Source organism: Rhinolophus ferrumequinum, chromosome 6 (assembly GCF_004115265.2).
Source record: "Rhinolophus ferrumequinum isolate MPI-CBG mRhiFer1 chromosome 6, mRhiFer1_v1.p, whole genome shotgun sequence".
NCBI lineage: Eukaryota > Metazoa > Chordata > Mammalia > Chiroptera > Rhinolophidae > Rhinolophus > Rhinolophus ferrumequinum.
Genome location: NC_046289.1, coordinates 2,896,567 through 2,916,880, shown reverse-complemented (window position 1 = coordinate 2,916,880; position 20,314 = coordinate 2,896,567). Strand labels below are relative to the sequence as shown.

Sequence of the window (20,314 nt, the reverse complement as noted above, 5' to 3'; positions counted from 1 at the left end):
TTTTGTTTTTTGGAGGAAACATACAGAAATTTGTAAATTTAAAAAAAAAATTTGACAGGGGAATGTTGGGGAACAGTGGGTTTCTCCAGAGCCCATCAGCTCCAAGTCATTGCCCTTCAATCTAGTTGTGGAGGGTGCAGCTCAGCTCCAAGTCCGGTCGCTGTTTTCAGCTGTTTTCAGTTTCAATCTTAGTTGCAGGGGGCGCAGCCCACCATCCATCCCATGTGGGACTTGAACTGGCAACCTTGTTGTTGAGAGTTTGTGCTCTAACCAACGGAGCTATCTGGCCGCCCCTCCAGGAGCTCAGAGGCAGCTCATTGTCTTCAATCTACGTAGTTGAGGAGGGCGCAGCTCACTGGCCCATGTGGGAATCGAACCAGCAGCCCTGTTTTTCAGAGCTCGCGCTCTAACCAACTGAGCCATCCAGCCGCCCCTGTAAATTGTTTAATGTGAGTAATATCCCTTAGGGGTTCAGTGTTTTAAAATATTCTTTTCTAGCTTGAGCATTGATACTCACTTCCCTCCTCTTCTAAAAGCTGTGGGGATTTCGGGTTATCATTTTGGTGGGGTTTTTTTATTTATTTAATGCCATTCAAATCTTATTTTGGTGTGGAGTTAAGACTTACATTGACTTCCCTATATACAGCCAACCAGCTACCTGACTAATCTTCCCTTTCCATTGATTCGAGATTCATTCTTTATCGTAATACTGCACTTGTATAAATGTGTTTATGGGTTTGGGGGCTGTTAACTTCTACCCCATCAACCTGCCTCTTAATACCACATCACACTGTCGTTAATTCTTGTGCTTTATAGTGGGTAGGACTAGCCTTTCTCATTCTTCTTGCTTCTTGTCTTTCTGGGTGAACTTTAGGATTATTTTGTCAAGTATCCAGAAAAATAAAGAGACCTATGTGAATTTTGACTGTAAACCAATTTGAAGAAGAATTAACACCAGCATGTTTATAGTACTTATGCTTTCCGTTCAGAAACACACCTTATCTTTATTTGTTCAGGTCTTTTTTTCTTCTTCATATTATTGATTTGTTCATGTATATTTTAGAGTATATTCCATTGGTGATTTCCAGAGCCCAGTCTTTGAGTTCTCCAGAGAACTACTTGATATGCATAAGGCTTCGGAAGAGCATATGGGAATCACTAATAGCGTGGAGATCCTTTGATCTGAGACCATTAGGAAAAGTACATCAGGAAGTGTCTTCACTTTTTCTTTGACTCCTAATCTGTGTATTTTACATAAAGACTCCAGGAGTCTTTCCCCCATATTTCTGCATTCCAATTCATCAGCACAATCTAGGACAGGCATATTTCCCATCTCATCTCAGAAGAAATACTAAATTATTTGAGGGCGGGTCTGTCTTTTTAAAGTACAGGCCTGCAGTAAGCATGTGCTTCTGGACCCATCGCCAAGCCCTGCACGCCTCACCCCTAAGGGCAGTTTAGTCTGAGCTCATCTGGAATCACTCCCTGAGGGAGGAGGTGATGATAGGTCCTGGGGAGCCATCCTCCCGGCATCTGACGAACCCCGATGGTCAGCAGCCAGGATCTAAATTCACATCACCTGACTGCCAGCACAAGCTGTTTTTGTTAAGCCATGTTTGCTGTTCAGATGGCAGAGGAGCCAAGCAGGTGTGAGGCCAGGTATGCTCAGGTGGTAGGAGCCCCCCTCACAGGGCACCCGCTCCCTGTTGCTTGTTACACATAATTCTGTGGCCCGCCATGGAATCCAGCAGCAGTCTTCAGTTCTGTGGAAAGAGGGGGCAGGGTGGGATTTGGTTTGCTTTTACTTGTTTGATTAGGTTTGCTTTTACTTGTTTGTTCCTTTAATGGCCATTAATAACACATAGTAAAAACTCTATTCTTACTAATGAGGGAGGAGTTAATAAGCACCCCTGAACCATCGCAGCAGCTCACTCCTTCAGGGGGTGGAAGCAGGCCAGCCCACAGGTGGACTTGCTAGCCCAGTCGGGTTCCAGGTGTCTCTCACTACTGTGAATTAGGTTCGGGAACCAAAGGGGTTTTGTATCCTTGTGCACTGGGGCAAATGAGGTGGGGGGAGTTGAGTGACGTTATAAAAGGAGAAGACGTGGCTTGGACAGACGGAGTTGTGCGTGTGACGAGATGAGGGATTTCTTCAGTTTTACCTGCCAAAGAGATTTTTCTTAGAGTTTGTTTTTATCTGGAGCTCGGCATGACGGTTATTTTTATAGGGAATCACCTGTCCAAACCCCCACCCCCTATTCCCACTGCCGCCCCCAGGGGTACTTCAACTCAGAAATGATGTCTTTCTCCTTGGAACAGCTTTTTCATTAACCTTTTTTAAAGATAGGAAATTAAGATCTGAATAATAGATTTTAATACCAGCCCCATAAAAATAATTGAAATATATTTTAATTTAAAATTTTTCATTTAAACAGAGTATCTAATATGTTGTCATCTTTAAGATACAAAAATAAACACTGAATTTTATTTTTATGGCCTTTTTCTAACTTCTGCTTTCTAGCTATTAAATTTAAAGGAGCTTCCATTTTCCATGTAATTAATTTTTTTTAAATTTTTACTGAATTTTTCCAATAAAATTAGATCTGGAGAAAAACTGGTGTTTGAGGATTAGAAGTTTATAACTTGGTGGTAAGAGAGGTTGAACAAGAGTCCAAACTAATCAGTTGGAATTGTGGTATTTTTAGTAGAGTTTCTTTAAAAACAACAATAAAAAAAAAATCTGCATTGCCACAATGCAAAATATGATACAGACATTAAAAGAATTAGAATAGAAAATAGGAAGTGGCCAAGTGGGTATGCAATACCATTGACTTTGGGGTACCGGTTAGGGAAATGCTGAAATTGAAAGTTCCCGTGGACATACACACACACTTTTTTGGTAGCTCTGTCAGAATCATCTGTTTACAGTGTGGCTGGAGATGTGGTCTCAGTCCTGCCCCGTAAAAGATGGGGTCTTTGCCTGCAAGTTATTGAGAAATGAAGACAGCAGAAAGCCGGAAAATGCCCAGGCTTTCCATGCACGCTGACAGCCAAACAGAACGCTCTTTCCCGTTGCAGTTTTTTCAGTGTCATTTTAAGTTGCAGCTTCCAGCCAATGGGCGGGCTCCATGCCTGCTGACATCACGAACCAGCCAGTTCCCTCCAGCTGCCGCTTCAGTTTGTCTTTTTTTTTAAACTAAAATGGAGGCTGGTTTCTTGCCTTAAGGAGTCCATTGCCTTCCCCGCCGAGTCTAGATGTTGACATGTAATAAAGCGGGCAGCAGGATGGTGGTGGATGCGGCCAGCTCCAACGGGCCTTTCCAGCCCGTGGCCCTGCTCCACATTCGAGGTAAGTTATTGTGTCTCACTGAGTCGGAACCGTCTGTGGTAGTTAGTAAATGGCTATTGTGCTTCAGATAAGAAAAGCAGGACGTCCTTTCCAGCACAACGCATGCCATTTCGCTGCAGACTGGACCAGGGCAGGCTGGGCGTGTCACTGCAGTCTGGCATTTTACGAACTACTTACAGAATCTGAGGCTTGAGAGAGGCCTTGCATGCATAGTTCAAAGCTGGTTTTTCTGCTTTCTGCTCGTTCTCCCATCCCCCTTTCAGAGCTGTGCTGATGTCAAAGGATGTGAAGTCACTGCCCGGGGAAGGTATTGGGTGGGGGGAGGAGGGAGAGGCGGGCCGCGAGCTCCGGGCCAAGCTGTCCGTGCACGGAGTTTCTGTTACATCTGTGTTGTTGAATGCTGCAAAGCTGTTGTCGGGCACACGTCCCCAAATTAAAGATGAACTGCAGTCAGAAAATGTGCAGAAACGATTAGAAAAGAACTTCCTCTGAAAGGATTGTTTTCATACTTGCCATGGAGCCTAAAAGAGAAATGGACTCATGCTTTGAAATACTGAAATCCATTGTGGGTCATAATTTCTGAAATGTTAGCGTTTTCGTGGATTCCTAGGAAATATTTTGCATTTAAATTGGTTCTGTATTGCTGTTTGACTTTAAAATGTAACATGGCAACAAGTTTTCAATGTCTATATAGATTACTCTTAATAATTACAGTTTGCCTCTTACAGTTTATACATAATTTGGGTTAAACACACAATTTACCTTAAAAACACAGTTACTATAGTAATTAATAATAGTTTTACTAAAATATAGTTATCAGGGTAATAGTATACTTATTCTTAGTTGGTATTTTAAATATTGGTTATGTAAATTTATTGTTCAGAATTGGGTGAAATAGAAAATGGAAGTTAAGCTTCATCAAATCACTTTAAAATTTACAATATCACAGCTGTGCCTCAACAAAACAGTTTTAACTGTCAGAATCTCCTTTAAAGACCCGTGTCAAGGAAGGGTGGGAGTAAGGTTTCCAGGTGACTAATAGTCTGCATGACTAAAATGCCCGACAGGATTTTTCAGATCCCAGGGTGGACCCAGGGAAGATGAAAGCACACGAATACCCAATCATTGAAATAAAACGGGTGTTGCTTTTCTCTCCAATCCACTTTACTGAGGCTAGTTGAGGTTAGTATCCTCAGTGACCAAGTTGTAGGTTTGCCTGTGAATTCATTGTTTTTTGCAGTGCGCTCAGAAAAGGGCAAACATCGACCAACTAAGCAGAGCTTGTAGATATTTTGGCTGCAGGAACCACAGGCACAGACACAATGTAATTGTGTTTAGGTTTAAGTTCTTAAACACTGACTGACTAGTTGGCAGTAAGATTGAGTTTATTGCGTAAAAAATGTATATTTTTATACTTTTGAGATATCTTCTTATAAATAACAGATCTTTTTGGTTTGTGAACTTTCTGATTTTATTAGACACTTGGGGTCCTAGTAGTTTTTTGAACTATGAATTTATTGTGAAATGGAATCTTTTAATTTTATATCTTATACCACATTGATTTTTTTTTATTAATTCCAAGACCTCCTTGTGGCCGGTTTGGACTTTTTGCTGTTGGTTGGGTGATTGATTGGTTGCTGTCTGATCTTGAAGGGAAAGGAGTGAGCTGTGTTAACTTGATAAGGACTTGAGTTTTTAAGAAGGGGTAATCTTTAGGGACCTAAAACTAGTTTCTAATTCAAACTGTGGGGATAATTTCTAATTTCAAACTCGAAAAACGCTTGATTTACTCATAAGGCCTTTTTAAGGTTTAGCAAAATTTGTTGTATTTATATTGGCTTTTAGAGTCCTGATCACTTTAACATCCGGTTAGCCACTGTGCTGTGTCCAGTGCTGAGGGTCATCAAGCCCCGCCCCAGAGGAGCTCAGGGTTAGGTGGGGAGCCCCCACAGGGGCCCTGGTGCAGGAGGGACACACAGGAGGAGCCAGCTCTGGGCAGGTGCTGGGAGAGCTGGGGCTGATGTAATGCCTCTGGGGAAGGGCTGGGGGGAGGGGCGGCGCTGAAGGTTGCCTCCCTCTCTGGGGACACCATGGTTTCCACTTAGGGAGGAAGGGTCTTCCACATGGAAGGGAAGATAACCTGCCAAGGTCACACAGCCAAGTGGCGGGGCCAGGATCCAAGCTCAGGCGATTTTGTTGTTTTGTTTGGATCTTTAAAAAAACAAACAAGCAAAAAAACCTCATTTAAAATAGAAATTTGGGCTGTTTGTAGAACCTTTTGCCACAGGTTATAGTGGTTTTTTCCAGGGCCTTATCAACATCCGTTTCAGTGGCCTCTCGTATGACAGTTTTGTGCCCAGGGTCCACTTCTTCACGTATTCTACAAATATCTGTCGTGTGCCTACCTCCTGGTGCCAAGCCGGTTCCTCCTAACTGGGAATGTGAAGCAAGCCTGCGCTAAGGCCCAGCTTTCCCAGAGTGGAGGGTCCCCTGGGTGGTGGGGAAGTCAAGTAAACAAATCAATACTATCCCTGAACTAGTAGTCCTCATTGGTTTGATAGTTACCTTCTATTAAATAGTCTAGAGTTTTCTATTAATACAGTGAATTAGCACATTCTAAGAAAGTTCAAGTGCAGAAGGGACACTGCTGAACCAGTGTAAGCTTTTCTGTCTGTAGGAGGGAGCGGCCCCTGGAACTCCATGGCTGTAAGTTTAGCTGGATGACTTAAGCCCTGAACTTGCAGCACTGTCCAAGAGAACTGTCTGATGGAGGAAATGTGCTCTCACTGCGGTGGCCCTGGCCACATGTGACTGTTGAGCACGTAACGTGTGGCTAGCGCACGTGTGCAGTTGAATTTTAAATCTTCGTTTAAATAGTCACATGTTTAGTGGCTACTGTATTGCAAGCACAGCTCTGGCTGCGGACGGACAGTGTTTTTCAGCTTCTGGGCAGTCACTATTTTGGGCTGTGATGAAAGCAGCCATAGACAGTAAATAAGTGAAGGGACATGGCCGTGTCCCACTAAAGCTCTATTTACAAATGCAGATGGCAGGCCAGGTTGGGCCCAGCGGCCACAGTGTATGGACCCCTGCTCTAGACTATTCCTTGAATTTTTTAATTGCCTATTAAGAATAGTAACCTAGGTGTCTCGTGGGCTTGCGTCTTCCCTCTACTTCATGGCCTGGTGGGGGGGGTTTCTGGAGTTGGGCCCTCACAGAGCTCACGCTCCCTTTCAGAGCTGGGTTTAAGGCAGGAATGCCAAGCCAAAAAGACTTTAATGGCCAGAGAGGAAGAGAGGGATGCGACCCTTTTCCAGCTGGCTTTTATTCTGGCCTCAAGAACGTTGCTAACTGCTCTAGTCTTTGCTGGTCATTTAGCCAAGCCCACCCGGTGATGGTGCTGGTGACTATGGTGACAAGTGTGTCTTTGAAAGACTGGTGGGGAGCCAGAGAGCAAATTACACTTTTTGTGCAAACCCATTCTATTGGGAAGTGGAGTTCTGATTATAGAAAAGTTTGTTTTCTCACGAGTCTTCCTGAATCATCAATTCGATGAAAACCTTCACCTTTCCAGTAAAAATTTAAAGGAGACAGTGCAGGAAGGCTGAGTGGGAGTCAGACCCCATAGTGTCACTGCCTGCTGCACGCAGCCTGGTGACTTAGCCAGGCTGTAACACAACCTCGATGGAGAGCGTGCCGTGTGGTGTGCAGTCAGTCAGTACCAGGGAGAACATGCCTGGGATTGTCCTCATTCCCCCAAGTTAGGAAGGAAACGTATTTCAGTGATGACCAAAAATAAAAGATCCTTCCAGAGATCTGACCGGTGAGCCGTTCCCTGAATACTGCGTCAGCTCACCTCAGATGACTTCACAAACACCTGTGTGCTGTGTGACTGTCGCTCGCTCTCTGTGAAGTGACTTTTTAGAAATGCACTTTTAAAGCTCACCTGTCGCAACCCTCTGTGTAAAGTTGTTTCTTTCGTATTCCTAAGGTGTGTGTGTGGGGGGGAGGCGGGGGTACAAGTTGGTGTAAAGCCTGAACACCTTACCTTGTTAGTGTGCCCTTGAACTTGGGTACAGTATCTATTCAGAGGTTTCTGATCATGGTTCCTGCCGGGCAACCAAAGCTTAGCTGCTGGAATTTTTTCATTAAAATGTTAATTATGGAGAAAAAGGAGAGAAAAAAGGGTAAGGTTAGTAGTGAAGAGAAGGACGTGTGTTTCTAACCCTAGGAAAAGGCCAGACTCCTCACAGGCGAGTGGTTGGGGCACATCCCACTTGTGGTTCTGGGTCGCACATGGCAGGGGCTTGGCTCTCTGATCCTACAGCACTGACTGGCCTCTCCTGCCAGCATCCCTGCCTGGGAGCTGAGACGCAGTGGCCCGGTCACCACCCGGTCACCTGACCTCCCCACGGCCACCAGCATGTAAGGCCCAGGCCATGGCCCCTGCCCCCTGCCTCCGGCGCCAGTTGCATGTCCCCGAGTGCTGCTAATGGCTGTCTGAGCACCTTCCGTGTGCTGGGCCAGGGCCAGTCTTCCCACCTCTGTGCTCTCTGACCGCCCAGTGCTGTGAGGCACGTTTACTGCCTTTCTTTTCTGGAAGAGCCGAGGCAGCCTCTTGCCCAGGGCCACAGAGAATGAATGAAACAGGAGTCAGCTCAGCCCTGTCCTCTGCCCCATCAGGGTGTCAGGGATGATTGTAGAAGCTTCCGGGTCACGTGTACCTTCTGATTGTTACTGTTCTCTGTACTGTGCCTGGAGTCCAAATGCATCTCCGGTTTAAATGAGAACTTGTGAAACTTCACGCGTGTGCTCGGGTGTGAGGGGGAAATTGAAAATGCGCCATTTCACTTACTAGGTCTGCCAGGTACTCAGTGTTAGCTTCATTTTCTTGTGTCCTCCATGAATCGTGAGCATCCGGGGAAGGCCGAGGTCAGCTGGGTGCTTCTGGTGACACCTGGCACCATCCTGAGTGTGAACGCTCGGTCAGTATTAGTGAATTGAAAATAAAAGTTTCTGGAGGCCCGACTCCAGAAACCCCACCAAGCCATTAAGTAGAGAGAAGACGCAAGCCCACGAGACACTTCACTCAGTAAATAAGTGCAGGGACACTTAAAAGAGCAGGGGTCCCTACACTGTGGCTGCTGGGCCCAACCTGGCCTGCCATCTGCATTTGTAAATGGAGCTTTAGTGGACACAGCCATGTCCCTTCACTTATTTACTGAGTGACCGCTCAGATAATAGTTCTTTGGTGTATTTCTTATCTAATGACTCTGTCACTCAGGCAGTACTTGTCAGGCTCCTGAGAAGCTGTACACGGTACCTGGTTGAGAAAGTGGACACAGGTGACCACTCTGCTCTGGGCCTTGCTTCAGACTCAGTCTTCTCTTTCCTGTCACATGGAAATGGTGCCACCAAGGATAACAGAGTCTTGGGGAACTCTAAAAGACGGGGTAAACAGTTTCCATCACTAAGGTATTTAAAAGTCTTGTAGGTCCTGAGACGTTGACTGAAGGGCTTCAGGACTGACTGGCGCAGCAGGTGAAGTTGGGTTTTGCTTCAGGCCCTTCATTGAATTATTCATTACTCAAAACCCTTCTAGTTTAAAAATCAAAACTAAAAAGATGTAACAGTGAAATACAGTGAGTCAATCTATGTCAGACCTTTGTTCTCAGAAACCCGAAATGAAACCTCTAGAAGGCACTCCTGACGTAATCGGAGAGTTGCGTACAGACACTGACGCTGTGGAATTCCTGGTAATCCTCCCGGTGTGACAAAGGCACTGTGATATCGGGAGCTGTCTGCACTCTTGGGGATGGCAGACTGAAGTATTAAGGAGTGCGGTATCGTGATCTCTGCAACTTCAAATGATAAAAAGATAACTGTAAAGGAAATACCCTGAAATAGGAACAGTTGCTGAATCTGGGGAAGAGGCTATACAGGTATTCATTCGGCTTCTATGTAGGTTGAAACTTTTTCATCATATTTGAGAGAAATACCTTTGAAATGTTCTGCTTTAGAAAAGAATGTGCAAAGGAAATGTAATTACTTAGAATTGTTTCCTAAATAGTGAGCAATGGTCTTTTATGTTGGAGTTTGGCTTTTCCTATGTTTTTCCTTTTGTTCCATTGTTGACAGATTAGTGGCTGTCAGTGAAATAAGCAGGCGAAGGCTTGGCCACCTGGATAGGGGAGGTCAGGACCCTGCAGCCTGGTTCCTGAGTGCCAGGTGTGTCTCCTGCCTGCTGGCACGGTCCCCTCCTTGCTAACTCATAGTGGCTGCATAGACCGCTGCACCATTTTACCAAACGGTATTTTGTGGGTATACATCTTTTTTGATGTTTATTGGCATTTTTATTGGTCTTTTAAAGGGTAATGGCCTTTAAGGCACACTAAAATAAAAACAAGGTGCCCTCTGAACTTGAGAGGCAGGGTACTTAGTGGTTAAGGGTGGGGGTCTGAAACCACAGGGCTGGGGTGAGATCCTGGCCCGGCCCCACCCCACCCCTGGCCAGCTGAGCCCTCTTGGGCAAGCTACTCATGCTCTGTGCCTGGAAATGGGAATGAAATGGGAGTAAGATGACTGGCCTCTCTGGGTTTGATGAGGGTTAAATGAGTAAGAACATATAAACTGCTAGAAACGGTGCCGGTGGTGTTGGAAGATTCTGAAGGTGTCAGTGGTCGCTGTGGCGAACATCCCTTTTTCTAGGTCGTATGTGGCACTTGGGAGCCCAGCATCTTAACCGCTCTTGTTTCTTTTTCTACTGCTGTATTACCTGTTTTGTTTCCTCTTGAAGCTCGTCTATCACCCCGTTCCCCACCCCACCCGCAAGCCTTGTCTCCTTTCACAGTTTGCTGGTCCCTGCACCCCCGGAAGAATCTGCCCCATCAGCAGTCGTGGAGTCTGCCATGTCCTGCTTGTAGGTTGTGTATGAAAGTCCCTAATGAGGGGATCCCAGGTGCGTCCCCGGTGTGGGTGTTCACCAAGCACTCTGCCCCCTCAGTCTTTCTGTTCTCATGAGTCCCCTCTGTGAAGTAAAAGAAGAAATCAGCATTTATATACATTCCTGCCTCTCCTGGTCTGACCTCTCCACCATTTTTAACTCTTGAAGAAGAGTTTAGCCTAACATTCAGAAGGAGAGTTCTTTAGTAGAAGTTAGATATATTATCTGTGATTAGTCCCAAGTAGGATGATGTCACTTCCTTTTAGTTGTTTTTAAATGCGGATGTTGCTTTCCTGGCATTAGCAATTTGACTTACAAAGTTTACTGTCTTATTGTCAAATCCCATAACGTTAACCTCCTGAATTCCTTTTTCGTGTTGGGGTTTTTTAAATTGAGATAGTATTTGAAGTAGGTGGGATGACAATTGTAACCTTACTGTTTTAAGTTCTAAGGTTGTATTTTTAATAGAATTTGAGTTATTAACACTGTTTGGTTAAGTTTTTCCGTCTCTTGGTCATTGATGCTTGTGAACTTTTAATGCAACGTTTGGATTTTTGTGTGCTGGTTGTGTTGCTCATGAACAATGTGTTCTAATTACAGTATTTTGATTTATAAAGTTAGTAAGGCAAATAGGAATATACTCTGGGGAACAGGCCCAGTCCTTCCTGAGTTGCTGGTCCCTGATTCTTGGTGGTGAGCATGGTGTGTACATGTTTGCGGTTGTCCACAATGTCTGTACACACACAACTGGGAATTGGTTTTGTTCACCTTTATGTAATAAGCCAGGCTTATCTAGGAGTGTCATTTGATAACTACATTCTCAGAACTCTGAAATTGCGAAGCCGTCCGCAGTCTTTATGTAGGGTGGCATTCACAAGTGTGGAGACCCTGACATCCTTTCCAGGGTTCTGCAAGGCCACACCTGTCTTCATGAGAACACCAAGACCTCATCTGCCTCTCTCACTGTGTGGCCATTTGCCCTTGTGGTGCAAAGGCGTGGTGGTGATGCAAACCAGCTCCTTTCCTCGAGCAAGGTAGTGGTGTCCACGTGGCAGTCACCCTGTGCTCCACCACATATACTGGTCTGACCTCAGAATGACCTTGGTGAAGCATGCGAGGGCTCATTTGATTCCATCTCAATCCTGCGCACACCTTTTAACACTGTGTGATGAGTGCAGAGTTCACAGAGAGCCCTCTGCATGCTGGAGCATACTACTGTCCAAGGAAAACTGCAGTTGCTTGAGTTGCAAGCTGAACTAGCCACTTTTCTCAGGAACATCATTTTTACTGAAAGAACAAAAGGCAAACTGTGGTTAAGGCTTTAATATTTGACAGAATTTCCTTGAAAAGGAACGAAGGGAAGCAAAAGAGACACCATTTTGTCGCCCATGATAAAATTCAAAGCAAGAATTTGAATTTTGGAGAACTTGAATCTGCCAGCGTGAGCTGGACAGCTGCCAGTAGTGAAGACTCCCGGTGTTGTCAGCAAACGAGTTTCTTGATGTGGACACTGGAAGGTCTGCATGACTCCACACACACACCAGCCCTATCCAAATGAGCCATACACGCTGCTGTGAGACACGCGTGGGCAGAAGAGACGATCAAAGGGCAGGACACACCCGGGATTTTGGTGTAACTGAAACATCCACCAACATGGTTTCAGATTCCACATTGCAACTGATCTTTAAGAAACTACCTCTCGTTGGATGTTAGTGTAGAATCAAAGAAGAACATCCACAGTTTTTTTAAAAAGCCATTGAAATACCTCCCTTTTTCAACTAAACATCTCTGTATAAGGCTGGGCTTTTCTTCATAAACTTCAACCAAAAACAACATATCAGACATTGACTACAGAAGCAAAAATGCACGTCTGCCTGCCTTCTGCTAAGTCAGACACTAAAGAGATGTAAAAATGTAAAAGGCTGCCGTTCTTCCTGCTGATTGTTTTCTGGGTTTTTTTGTGATTTTTTTGGAAGATAAAGTTATTTTCATAATGATATTAAGTTAACACGAAATGAACCTATTCTTACTATTGTATCTGAATTAATAAGTAAATATTTTAAACATTTCTCCAATCTGGTCAGTATAAATAGATATAATTCACATAATCCAAGCTCTTCAGGCTCCTCCATACTTTTCTAGAGTGAGCATGGGTCCTGACACCAAAAAAATGGAAATCCCTTGGCTTAGGAAATCTCTCCTGTGTGGACTGGATGTGCACCTGGCCCTGTTTTTACCAAGCCTCTGTATATTCTCTCTTCTCCCCTCAAAAAAAATCCCCAAATTAACTAGTTAGTCAGCCAATCATGTAAGGAGGCCTCTCGGGCCACAGAGACAGGCAGTGGTGTGCCCTGCGGTGGGCAGTGGGCAGGAGAGTCACCCAAGCCCTGGAGCCTCCCTTTCTGCCTTAGCCAGCTTCCTTTTATCTTTTTCTAATCTTTAAAAAAAAAGTCTATGTGACTATAGCCACTTTAAAATGTTTTTGAAATTACAACTAAACTCAACTCCCTCGCCTTATTCCCCAAAGCAGTCTCCTGCCTTACCTTGCTTAGCATCTTGCAGGGTATCGTTCCGGGGGGGTGGAGGGGGAGTGTTTCACATAAATAATAGAAGTATGCATTTATTTATTCACAGAAAGTATGTGTTTTTTTTTAAAACAAGAAAAATTGATGAGCGGTTTTAGGAGCCTAAGCATTTTGCATGTTTTCAGTATCCTGACAGTGCTCTACAATGATTTGTGATTGAGCTAACTTTGGTACATTGTATTATCCTGTATTGTGTTATATATGCGTGCATGGCTTAAACTAAAAGTGTGGTCTCTCCAGTCTTTCTTCTACCTTGGTTTAAACTCCCAGACTAGGTGGGCGTCTGGGAGGAGGCGGCTAGTGGAGCACCTGCCCTGGGCCTGGGACTGTCCCAGGGGTTGTCACAGACACTTAACACAGACACCCCAGCAGGAGAGGAGCTCTGTGCCCATTTCATAGTTGTCAAAATAAATGTCCAGGAGTAGACCTAACTAAACGCTGGGTGACAAGCCAGAATAAACCTCGGGTGTCTGACTAGAACATAGGCCACTCCTGTTACACCAAGCCGCTGAGAACGTGGGGTTTGTTTCCCCAAGCCTGAGACCTGGTCCTGAGGAGGCTTTTTACTTTAGAGAGCATCTCTGACCCTTCTATACCTGCTTTTAAAACTATTTTACTACTAGGGAATATAGTCAATAATACTGTGATAACTGTGTAAGGTGTCAGATGGGTCTAGGCTTACTGGCGTGATTGCTTCGTAAGTTATATAAATGTCTAACTGCTATGTGGTACACCTGAAAGTAATATAATCCTGTATGTCAACTGTAATTGACAAATAAAATTAAAATACTTAACTTAATAATAATACATTATTTATTAATAATATTTCATTTAATTTTGAAGGGATTTGAAAGCATTGAGGTCTTGTTAATTTAGTGACCTGCCCCTCCCCCACACACACCCCTTTCTGAATTAGGTCCAGTCACACTGTAACCTGGAGCCGTCAGATCCAGGGGAAGGCCGAAGTGTCACTTGCTTCAGTCCTTGATGAAGTCTCCGTACCTTCCTGCACCTGTGAATACCTTAAGTTTAAAAATGCATTTGATTAGATGACTTACTTTCAAGGGAATTGAAAGAAAGGAGCTTAGTTTCCCATTCCGAGGACAAAAAACACGAGAATGCACAAACTTCTTCTATCCTGAGTTAGGAGAAATGCTGCAACAGTAGAAAGCTTGAGTGTCCAATGAGTGAGGATTTCGTGAAGATTCTAGTAAATTCAGAAGCTTTTTTCTCTTTGCAATAATGTGTTATTAATCTTAAAGTTTAACTTAAATTTACACTTTAAGCCAAAGTTAAACTTACAACATCCTGAAATGTTTTACTTCCTCTCTCCCTACTTCCTCCCTTGAAGCACTGCTTTCTTATTTTATCTCAGTTATTTTCCAGGTGAGGCCTTCAGGTATTGAAACTGGCCTTTTCAAAGGCATGTAAACTTTCTTCGGGTTGACTTTTCTTAATTCAAATAGTGCTTATGAATCCTACAGATTTTATTTCTAAATTTTTGGCATCCATTAAATATAAACTTTCAAAATATTAATCTTGAATTTTTGCATTTGATTTTGATATGAGTTGCAGTTATCAGTATCCAGTTACGTGAACTTAGTTTGTCCTGCCTCCATAGATTAGAAAAATATATTGCTGGGGGCGGGGGGGGGGGCATGTGCGTGCATGTGTGTTTATGTAAAGCCAGATACCAATGTATAAAAACCAGTTCAGTCTGTAGTCTTCTTATTTAGTATAATTAGATGGACTTAAACATTTGCTTATTGGAGACTTTTCTCTATTTTAAAAAATGAGGAAAGCCTTTAAGGGGAATGTAAGCTCAACTTGGAGCCCCCCAAGTAATTTTTTAACACTTATATTCATGTTTAAATGTTAAACACAGTAATAAAGGGAAGTTTAGGAAGTGTGTTCAGTAAAGCCTTCTCTGGCAGGAAGCAGGAACTTATCAGCCAGTTAATAGCCTGGCTGTGGCCTCCATAGTAACTGCAACATGCTGCCTGGGTAAATATTTATACCAGCGAGGCGTATGCAGAACCGAGGCGGGGCCGCCCGGAGCCCCTGCAGCTCCAGCGTCTGCCATCTTGCACAGATCTGGTGCCCTGAGCATTCCCACCATCCACTTCTTCCAGAGTTTTCCACCATCCTGTAGCCTTAAGAATCATTGTCTCAGAAGAGCAGTTTCCTGCGAGTACTTCGCTCTCCTGGTTTGTGGCAGGATAGACACCCACAGGAGGATGAATGGATAGACATGTTTGTCATTAGCACCAGGAACCTTTTTCATCTTCAAAGCTCCTTGCAAGTGTTCATTAACTGTCCTCTTTCAGTGAGGTTGCAAGCAGGTATTATTAGTCCCATTTTTACAGCTGTAGAAACCAAAGTAGAGAGGTGCCCAAGCTTGAGGCCCCAGAAGAAGCTGGTGACAGAGTGGATGAGCACTGGAGTTTCTGACTCGGCTCTGAGCGTGCGGCTGGGCTGCTCCCGCAGGTCCATTTGTCCCAGGTCGAGCCACACGGCACTCTGCTCTTGGTTGGTACAGTGCTGTGGAGTCAGGGCCACTGAAACTAGGTTAGTGCATCTTTCGGTGTCACCTAGAAACACAAGAGATGCGGATTGTGGGTCATGAAGGTAAGGCTGTCCTCTGGGGGCTCGTGGTTACGGATGGAATTAACTCTCTGACCTTAAATTGTCTCGCAACCAACCCACAGGGCCACTTGCCCCTTAGCACAGCCCAGAAGCCTGCAAGAGACACGGACTTCATGACAGTTTCCCACGGTTTAAGGATCTTGCATATCCTGAGGTTTGCGCTGAAGTCCCATTTTCAGCATAGCCGAGGAGAGTATTTATTTCATGCTAAACATAAACTATTACAGATTCCTTGTGCTAACTTAGAATTTAGTACAGAGTTAGATATTGTTCTGTTGGCGAAGCCATAGGAACGAGCCGTGGAGTAGGGGTGAGGGGCACCTGTATCGGGACGGTGGCTGTTTTGGTACAGGGCCTTGTCCATGGGGACGCGGAGCTAAAGAACCATTTCTCGGTGCTATGTGCAACTGAGGGGTTGTTTACACCGTAGTGAGAAAGGCCCTGATTTGCATAAAGCCCTAGAACGTTTCCTTCCCTATGCACTCCCATGTGTACGATGTGTGCTCTTGATTTAAAGCGTTGGTGGCAAAGCAGCCCTACGCCCTTTGTTGTGCCAAATAAGGTCAAAATTAAGACCAGAAAAGTTTAGGTAACCGAGTTCATTTCAAAAGGCAGGAAAACTTCATGGAATATACTGAACACGGAAAGGGCACCACTGTTCAGTTTTGACCTTCTGCCTGGCAGCCACCTAAAGCCATTCGTTACTTTCACATGGATTTGGAAATCGCTGCCTTGGAGGCTGGCACTGTACTCGGCACTGAGGACTGGTGGTGGTACGGGTCCCGCACCAGCCTCCCAGGCAGAGGGTGCGACAGGAGTCCTGCTCGGTAAGCGCACTGATGGTCCCAGAATGCAGTGGGACACCAAGGGTGACCTACTCAGCAGCCTGGGGAGGGTGCTGGGCATGGCATGTGGTGAGAAACCCCTGGCAAAGGGTTTCCATGAAGTAAGTAGCATCTCTTTATGGACTGACAATGCAGCACGTTGGAGAGCAGCTGAGTGAAGAGGCAGGGGCAGAGCAGGGTTGCAGCCTGCCGCTCGTGTCACCACATGGGAGGGCGAGGAGGATATTTGTTATGGTTCCAGAATGAAACTCAGAAGACAGACAAGAAACCAAGAGTGATACCTGGGGTGGGGAAATGAGGGTTTTCGCCGTGTGTGTATTTGAACTGTTGTAAACATACTACCTATTCAACAAATAAAAAGAAGATAGAGCATGAAAAGTGGGCGGCATATACTGATGACAGCTCTTCCCGGTCAGAATCAGGGATCGCTGTTTTTCTATGTCTTTGAAGTTACTGTTGTGCTTTTCATCGGTTAACTGGGTAGAACACAGTCCCAAATGGCCAAGATCGTGGATCTGGATTTGACACATAGCCAAAAGTTTACTTGGCTCATCCCATCCTAGCGTGTGCACTCTCCGCCTTGGCCCAGCCTGTGTGCACCGTCGCTCGTGAGGGCACAAAGCACGAGGACACAGGTGGATGGAGCAGGTTGGTCAGCCCTTAACTTCACACCTAGGGCCTCACTCAGATGGTATCATTCTGCTTAAACTGACCTTTCGTTGTTGCATGTCACTTAGTTGAATGAACCGGTTTTGTTGTATTTCAAACATTGTCACTGTGCAGTCAGCCCTGTTCCTTTCTTAGCTGTGAATGATGATTCTGTGAAAGCCAGAAAGTTCAATGTTATCTTCAGCAGAGAGGGTTTTCACACATTTCTGGGGCAGGAAGGGGAATTTAGAAAGGAAGTTGGGTTGGGTAGGGCCCAATGGTTTTGGTTTTCCTAGTGCCACAAGAGACCACTGCAGAAAATCAAGGGGGACAAGGTGAGGAGGGAAGTGTAAGGAATGAAGAGGGAGCTGACCAAAGATTGGGGAAGTTGTCACCTGAAGGGCGTAGTTAGAGGTGGCACTCATGACTTTGTCACAGCAGTCTCACATCTGGATGCCAGTCTTTTATCAGATATGCTTTGCAAATATTTTTTCCCAGTCTGTGGGTTGGCTTTTCACTTTCTTGATGGTATCATTTGCCGCACAAATGTTTTTAATTTGGATGAAGTCCAAGTTATGTAATTTGTCTTGTGTTGCTTGTGTTTTTGGTGTCATATCTAAGAAACCACTGCCTAATCCAAAGGTTTGCTCTTAAGTTTTCTTCTAGGAGTTTTACAACCTTAGCTCTTACATTTTGTCTTCAATCCATCTTGAGGTTGTTTTTGTATATGGTGTTAGGTAAGGGTCCAGCTCCATTCTTTTGCATGTGGTGATCTAGTTTTCCAAGCACCACTTGTTGAAAAGACTGTTCTTTCCCCATGGAATGCACTTGGCATGCTTTTTGAAAATCAATGGACCATAAACGTGAGGGCAATGGTCTCCATGTTCTAGTCCATTGATCTATATGTCTGTCCCAGTCTTGATTACAGTAGCTTCGTTGGAACTTTTAAAATCAGGAAGTGTGAATCCTCCAGCTTTGTTCTTGTTTATCAAGATTGTTTTGGTATTCGGGTCCCTTCATTTCCATGTGACTTCAGGGCCAGTGTGTCGGCGATCCTGGCCTCTTTTTATAGCCCTGTCTGCACTATGATTGGATAGATCTAGACAGTGCAGCCTGGATTCTCCCTGGCAGCCACTCTGACTCTACAGGGGAGAACCCACTCTTGTGGGGCACTGGGGCCTTGGCCCAATATGGTCTACTGAGAACCCCCAAAATGTTTGTTTCTGAAGTCTCAGGATTTGTCATAAAAAGCTGTCTGAGTTTTATCCTAAATTATATTCTCTTTCCTAATTATTACAGTTTGATGTAAAAATATTTAACGTGATTTAGCTACATTGTAAGACTGGTATTCCAGGAAGTGTAGCTTGTTTATCCTGTGGCTTCGTGCACCCCCAGAACGCATACCCTGGTTTAAAAGGCCCAGCTGAGAGAAACCTGCCTGTGAGAGCTCTTGTGTTTATAAAGGTTGTTTCTTTTTCTTTTCTTTTTTTAAATTTAAATTGGGGAACATTGGGGAACAGCATGTTTCTCCAGAGCCCATCAGCTCCAAGACGTTGTCCTTCAGTCTAGTTGTGGAGGGCACAGCTCAGCTCCAAGTCTAGTCACCGTTTTCAATCTTAGTTGCAGGGGGCACAGCCCACCATCCCATGCGAGAATTGAACCGGCAGCCTTGTTGTTGAGAGCCCACACTCTAACCAACTGAGCCATCCAGCTGCCCTAAAGGTTGTTTCTTTGACCATTGCCCTCTAACCTCTCCAGACCCCATGCGTCCACACTGGGTAAAGTGGTGGTATTTTCAGTGTGTGGGTATCTTTTACAAAACTGCCATCCTTCTCATTTGGTTCTGGAGATAGACTTAGATCCTGTCATTCTTGCCATCAAAAAGATCTAATTCTTACGGGATGACATCGTTTCATTCCTAAGTTACCCTTTTTTTTGAAAATCAAGTTCTTGGCCAGGGAGCACACATACTGAGTTTATACGTTCAGGTGTACCAAAGATGGCGGTCCAGGCTTAGTCATTTCTGTGGCCAAGTTTTACCTGCCTGAGGCAAAAATAAAGGTGTAGCATGAGTTTTTCATAAAAGTAGGCCTACTTTTTATTGTAAGATTGTCCTTTTTTATATTAAAATATCTTTTCTTGATTTTTAAAAATGTTCTTATTTGTTAGGATGGTAAAACAATGTCAGTCTTCAAGATTCTTTGCGAAATTTTGCTGGTCTGTGAAATCCTAGCTCCAGACTATCATTTTAAACCACACAACCCAGATTTTCACCTCGCTTACATTTGGAATTACCACAATATTTCAGACATTTTGTGTAACTTAAAAACCCATTTTTTATTCCTTTTATATGAAATGTCCAGAATAGGCAAATCCATAGAGACAGAAAGCAGATTAGGGGTTGCCAGGGTCTGGCGCGGGGGGAGTGGGGAGCGATCACCTAAAGCAGGGGTGTCCAAACTGCGGCCCGCGGGCCAACTGCGGCCCGCAATCCATTTTTAATTGGCCCACAGCAAATTCCAAAAATATATTAAGTTTACTTAAACCAGGTGAGGCAATACGTACTTCACCTCGAGTGAGTGGCCCGGCTGTTTGTGTATTTTACCGCAGATGGCCCTTGGTGAAAAACGTTGAAAAAATTTGGACACCCCTGACCTACAGGGTACAGGGTGTTCTTCGGGGATAATGAAAGACTTTGAAACCAGAGAGAGGGCGTGGTTACACAACCTGGTGAACGCACTAAATGCCACTGGATTGTTCACTTCAAAGTAGTGTACTGTATGTTACGTGAATCTCACCTCAGTGTTTTTTTTAAGCCCACTTTATTCAATAGTATAATTACACATCAGGCTGGAAGGTGGGAAGGGGAGTGTTGTATTCGGGTTACATAAATCCAGGTGAGCATACAATATATGCTTACACATACACATGCTACATGTATATGATTAATTTGTGTCTCTAAGCATAATCATTAGAAGCTGATCAGGTCGACACGTGTTTTGGGACAGCAGAAAGTTTTGTTTTAACAGTCCACTGAGACTCAAAGATTTTCCTTATTCTCACATCAGAAACAATATACATTCGCCAACTTTTAACAACCTCTCACACTGAAAGATGAAGTTTTAAAATCACCTTCGGTATTAATCTGAGGTTTCTCTTACTGCTCTGTCTGGTGGATCTGTTCTCAATGTTCACTGGGACGCTGGCCACCAGTGAGCGCCGTCAGCGGGGCCCGTCCTGTGTTCCTTGGAAGGGAGCATGAGATCTGCCCTCCCCTTCCTGCTCCTCACCCCAAAAG

General features: G+C 44.5%; 1 protein-coding gene across 5 annotated transcripts in view; it reads left to right on the top strand.

Moving 5' to 3' along the window:
• PPP2R5C (protein phosphatase 2 regulatory subunit B'gamma) overlaps positions 1–20,314 on the top strand; it is a 138,432-nt gene that overhangs the window by 38,628 nt on the left and 79,490 nt on the right. For 2 of the 5 annotated variants that reach the window (XM_033109538.1, XM_033109537.1), the window contains exon 1: positions 3,160–3,349. The exons of the other annotated variants lie outside the window; for them this stretch is intronic. In XM_033109538.1, the coding sequence (XP_032965429.1) occupies positions 3,256–3,349 (94 nt within the window). In that variant the 5' untranslated portion in view covers positions 3,160–3,255. Of the gene's footprint in view, positions 1–3,159; positions 3,350–20,314 lie in introns of those variants that run through there. 5 annotated transcript variants of the gene reach the window in all.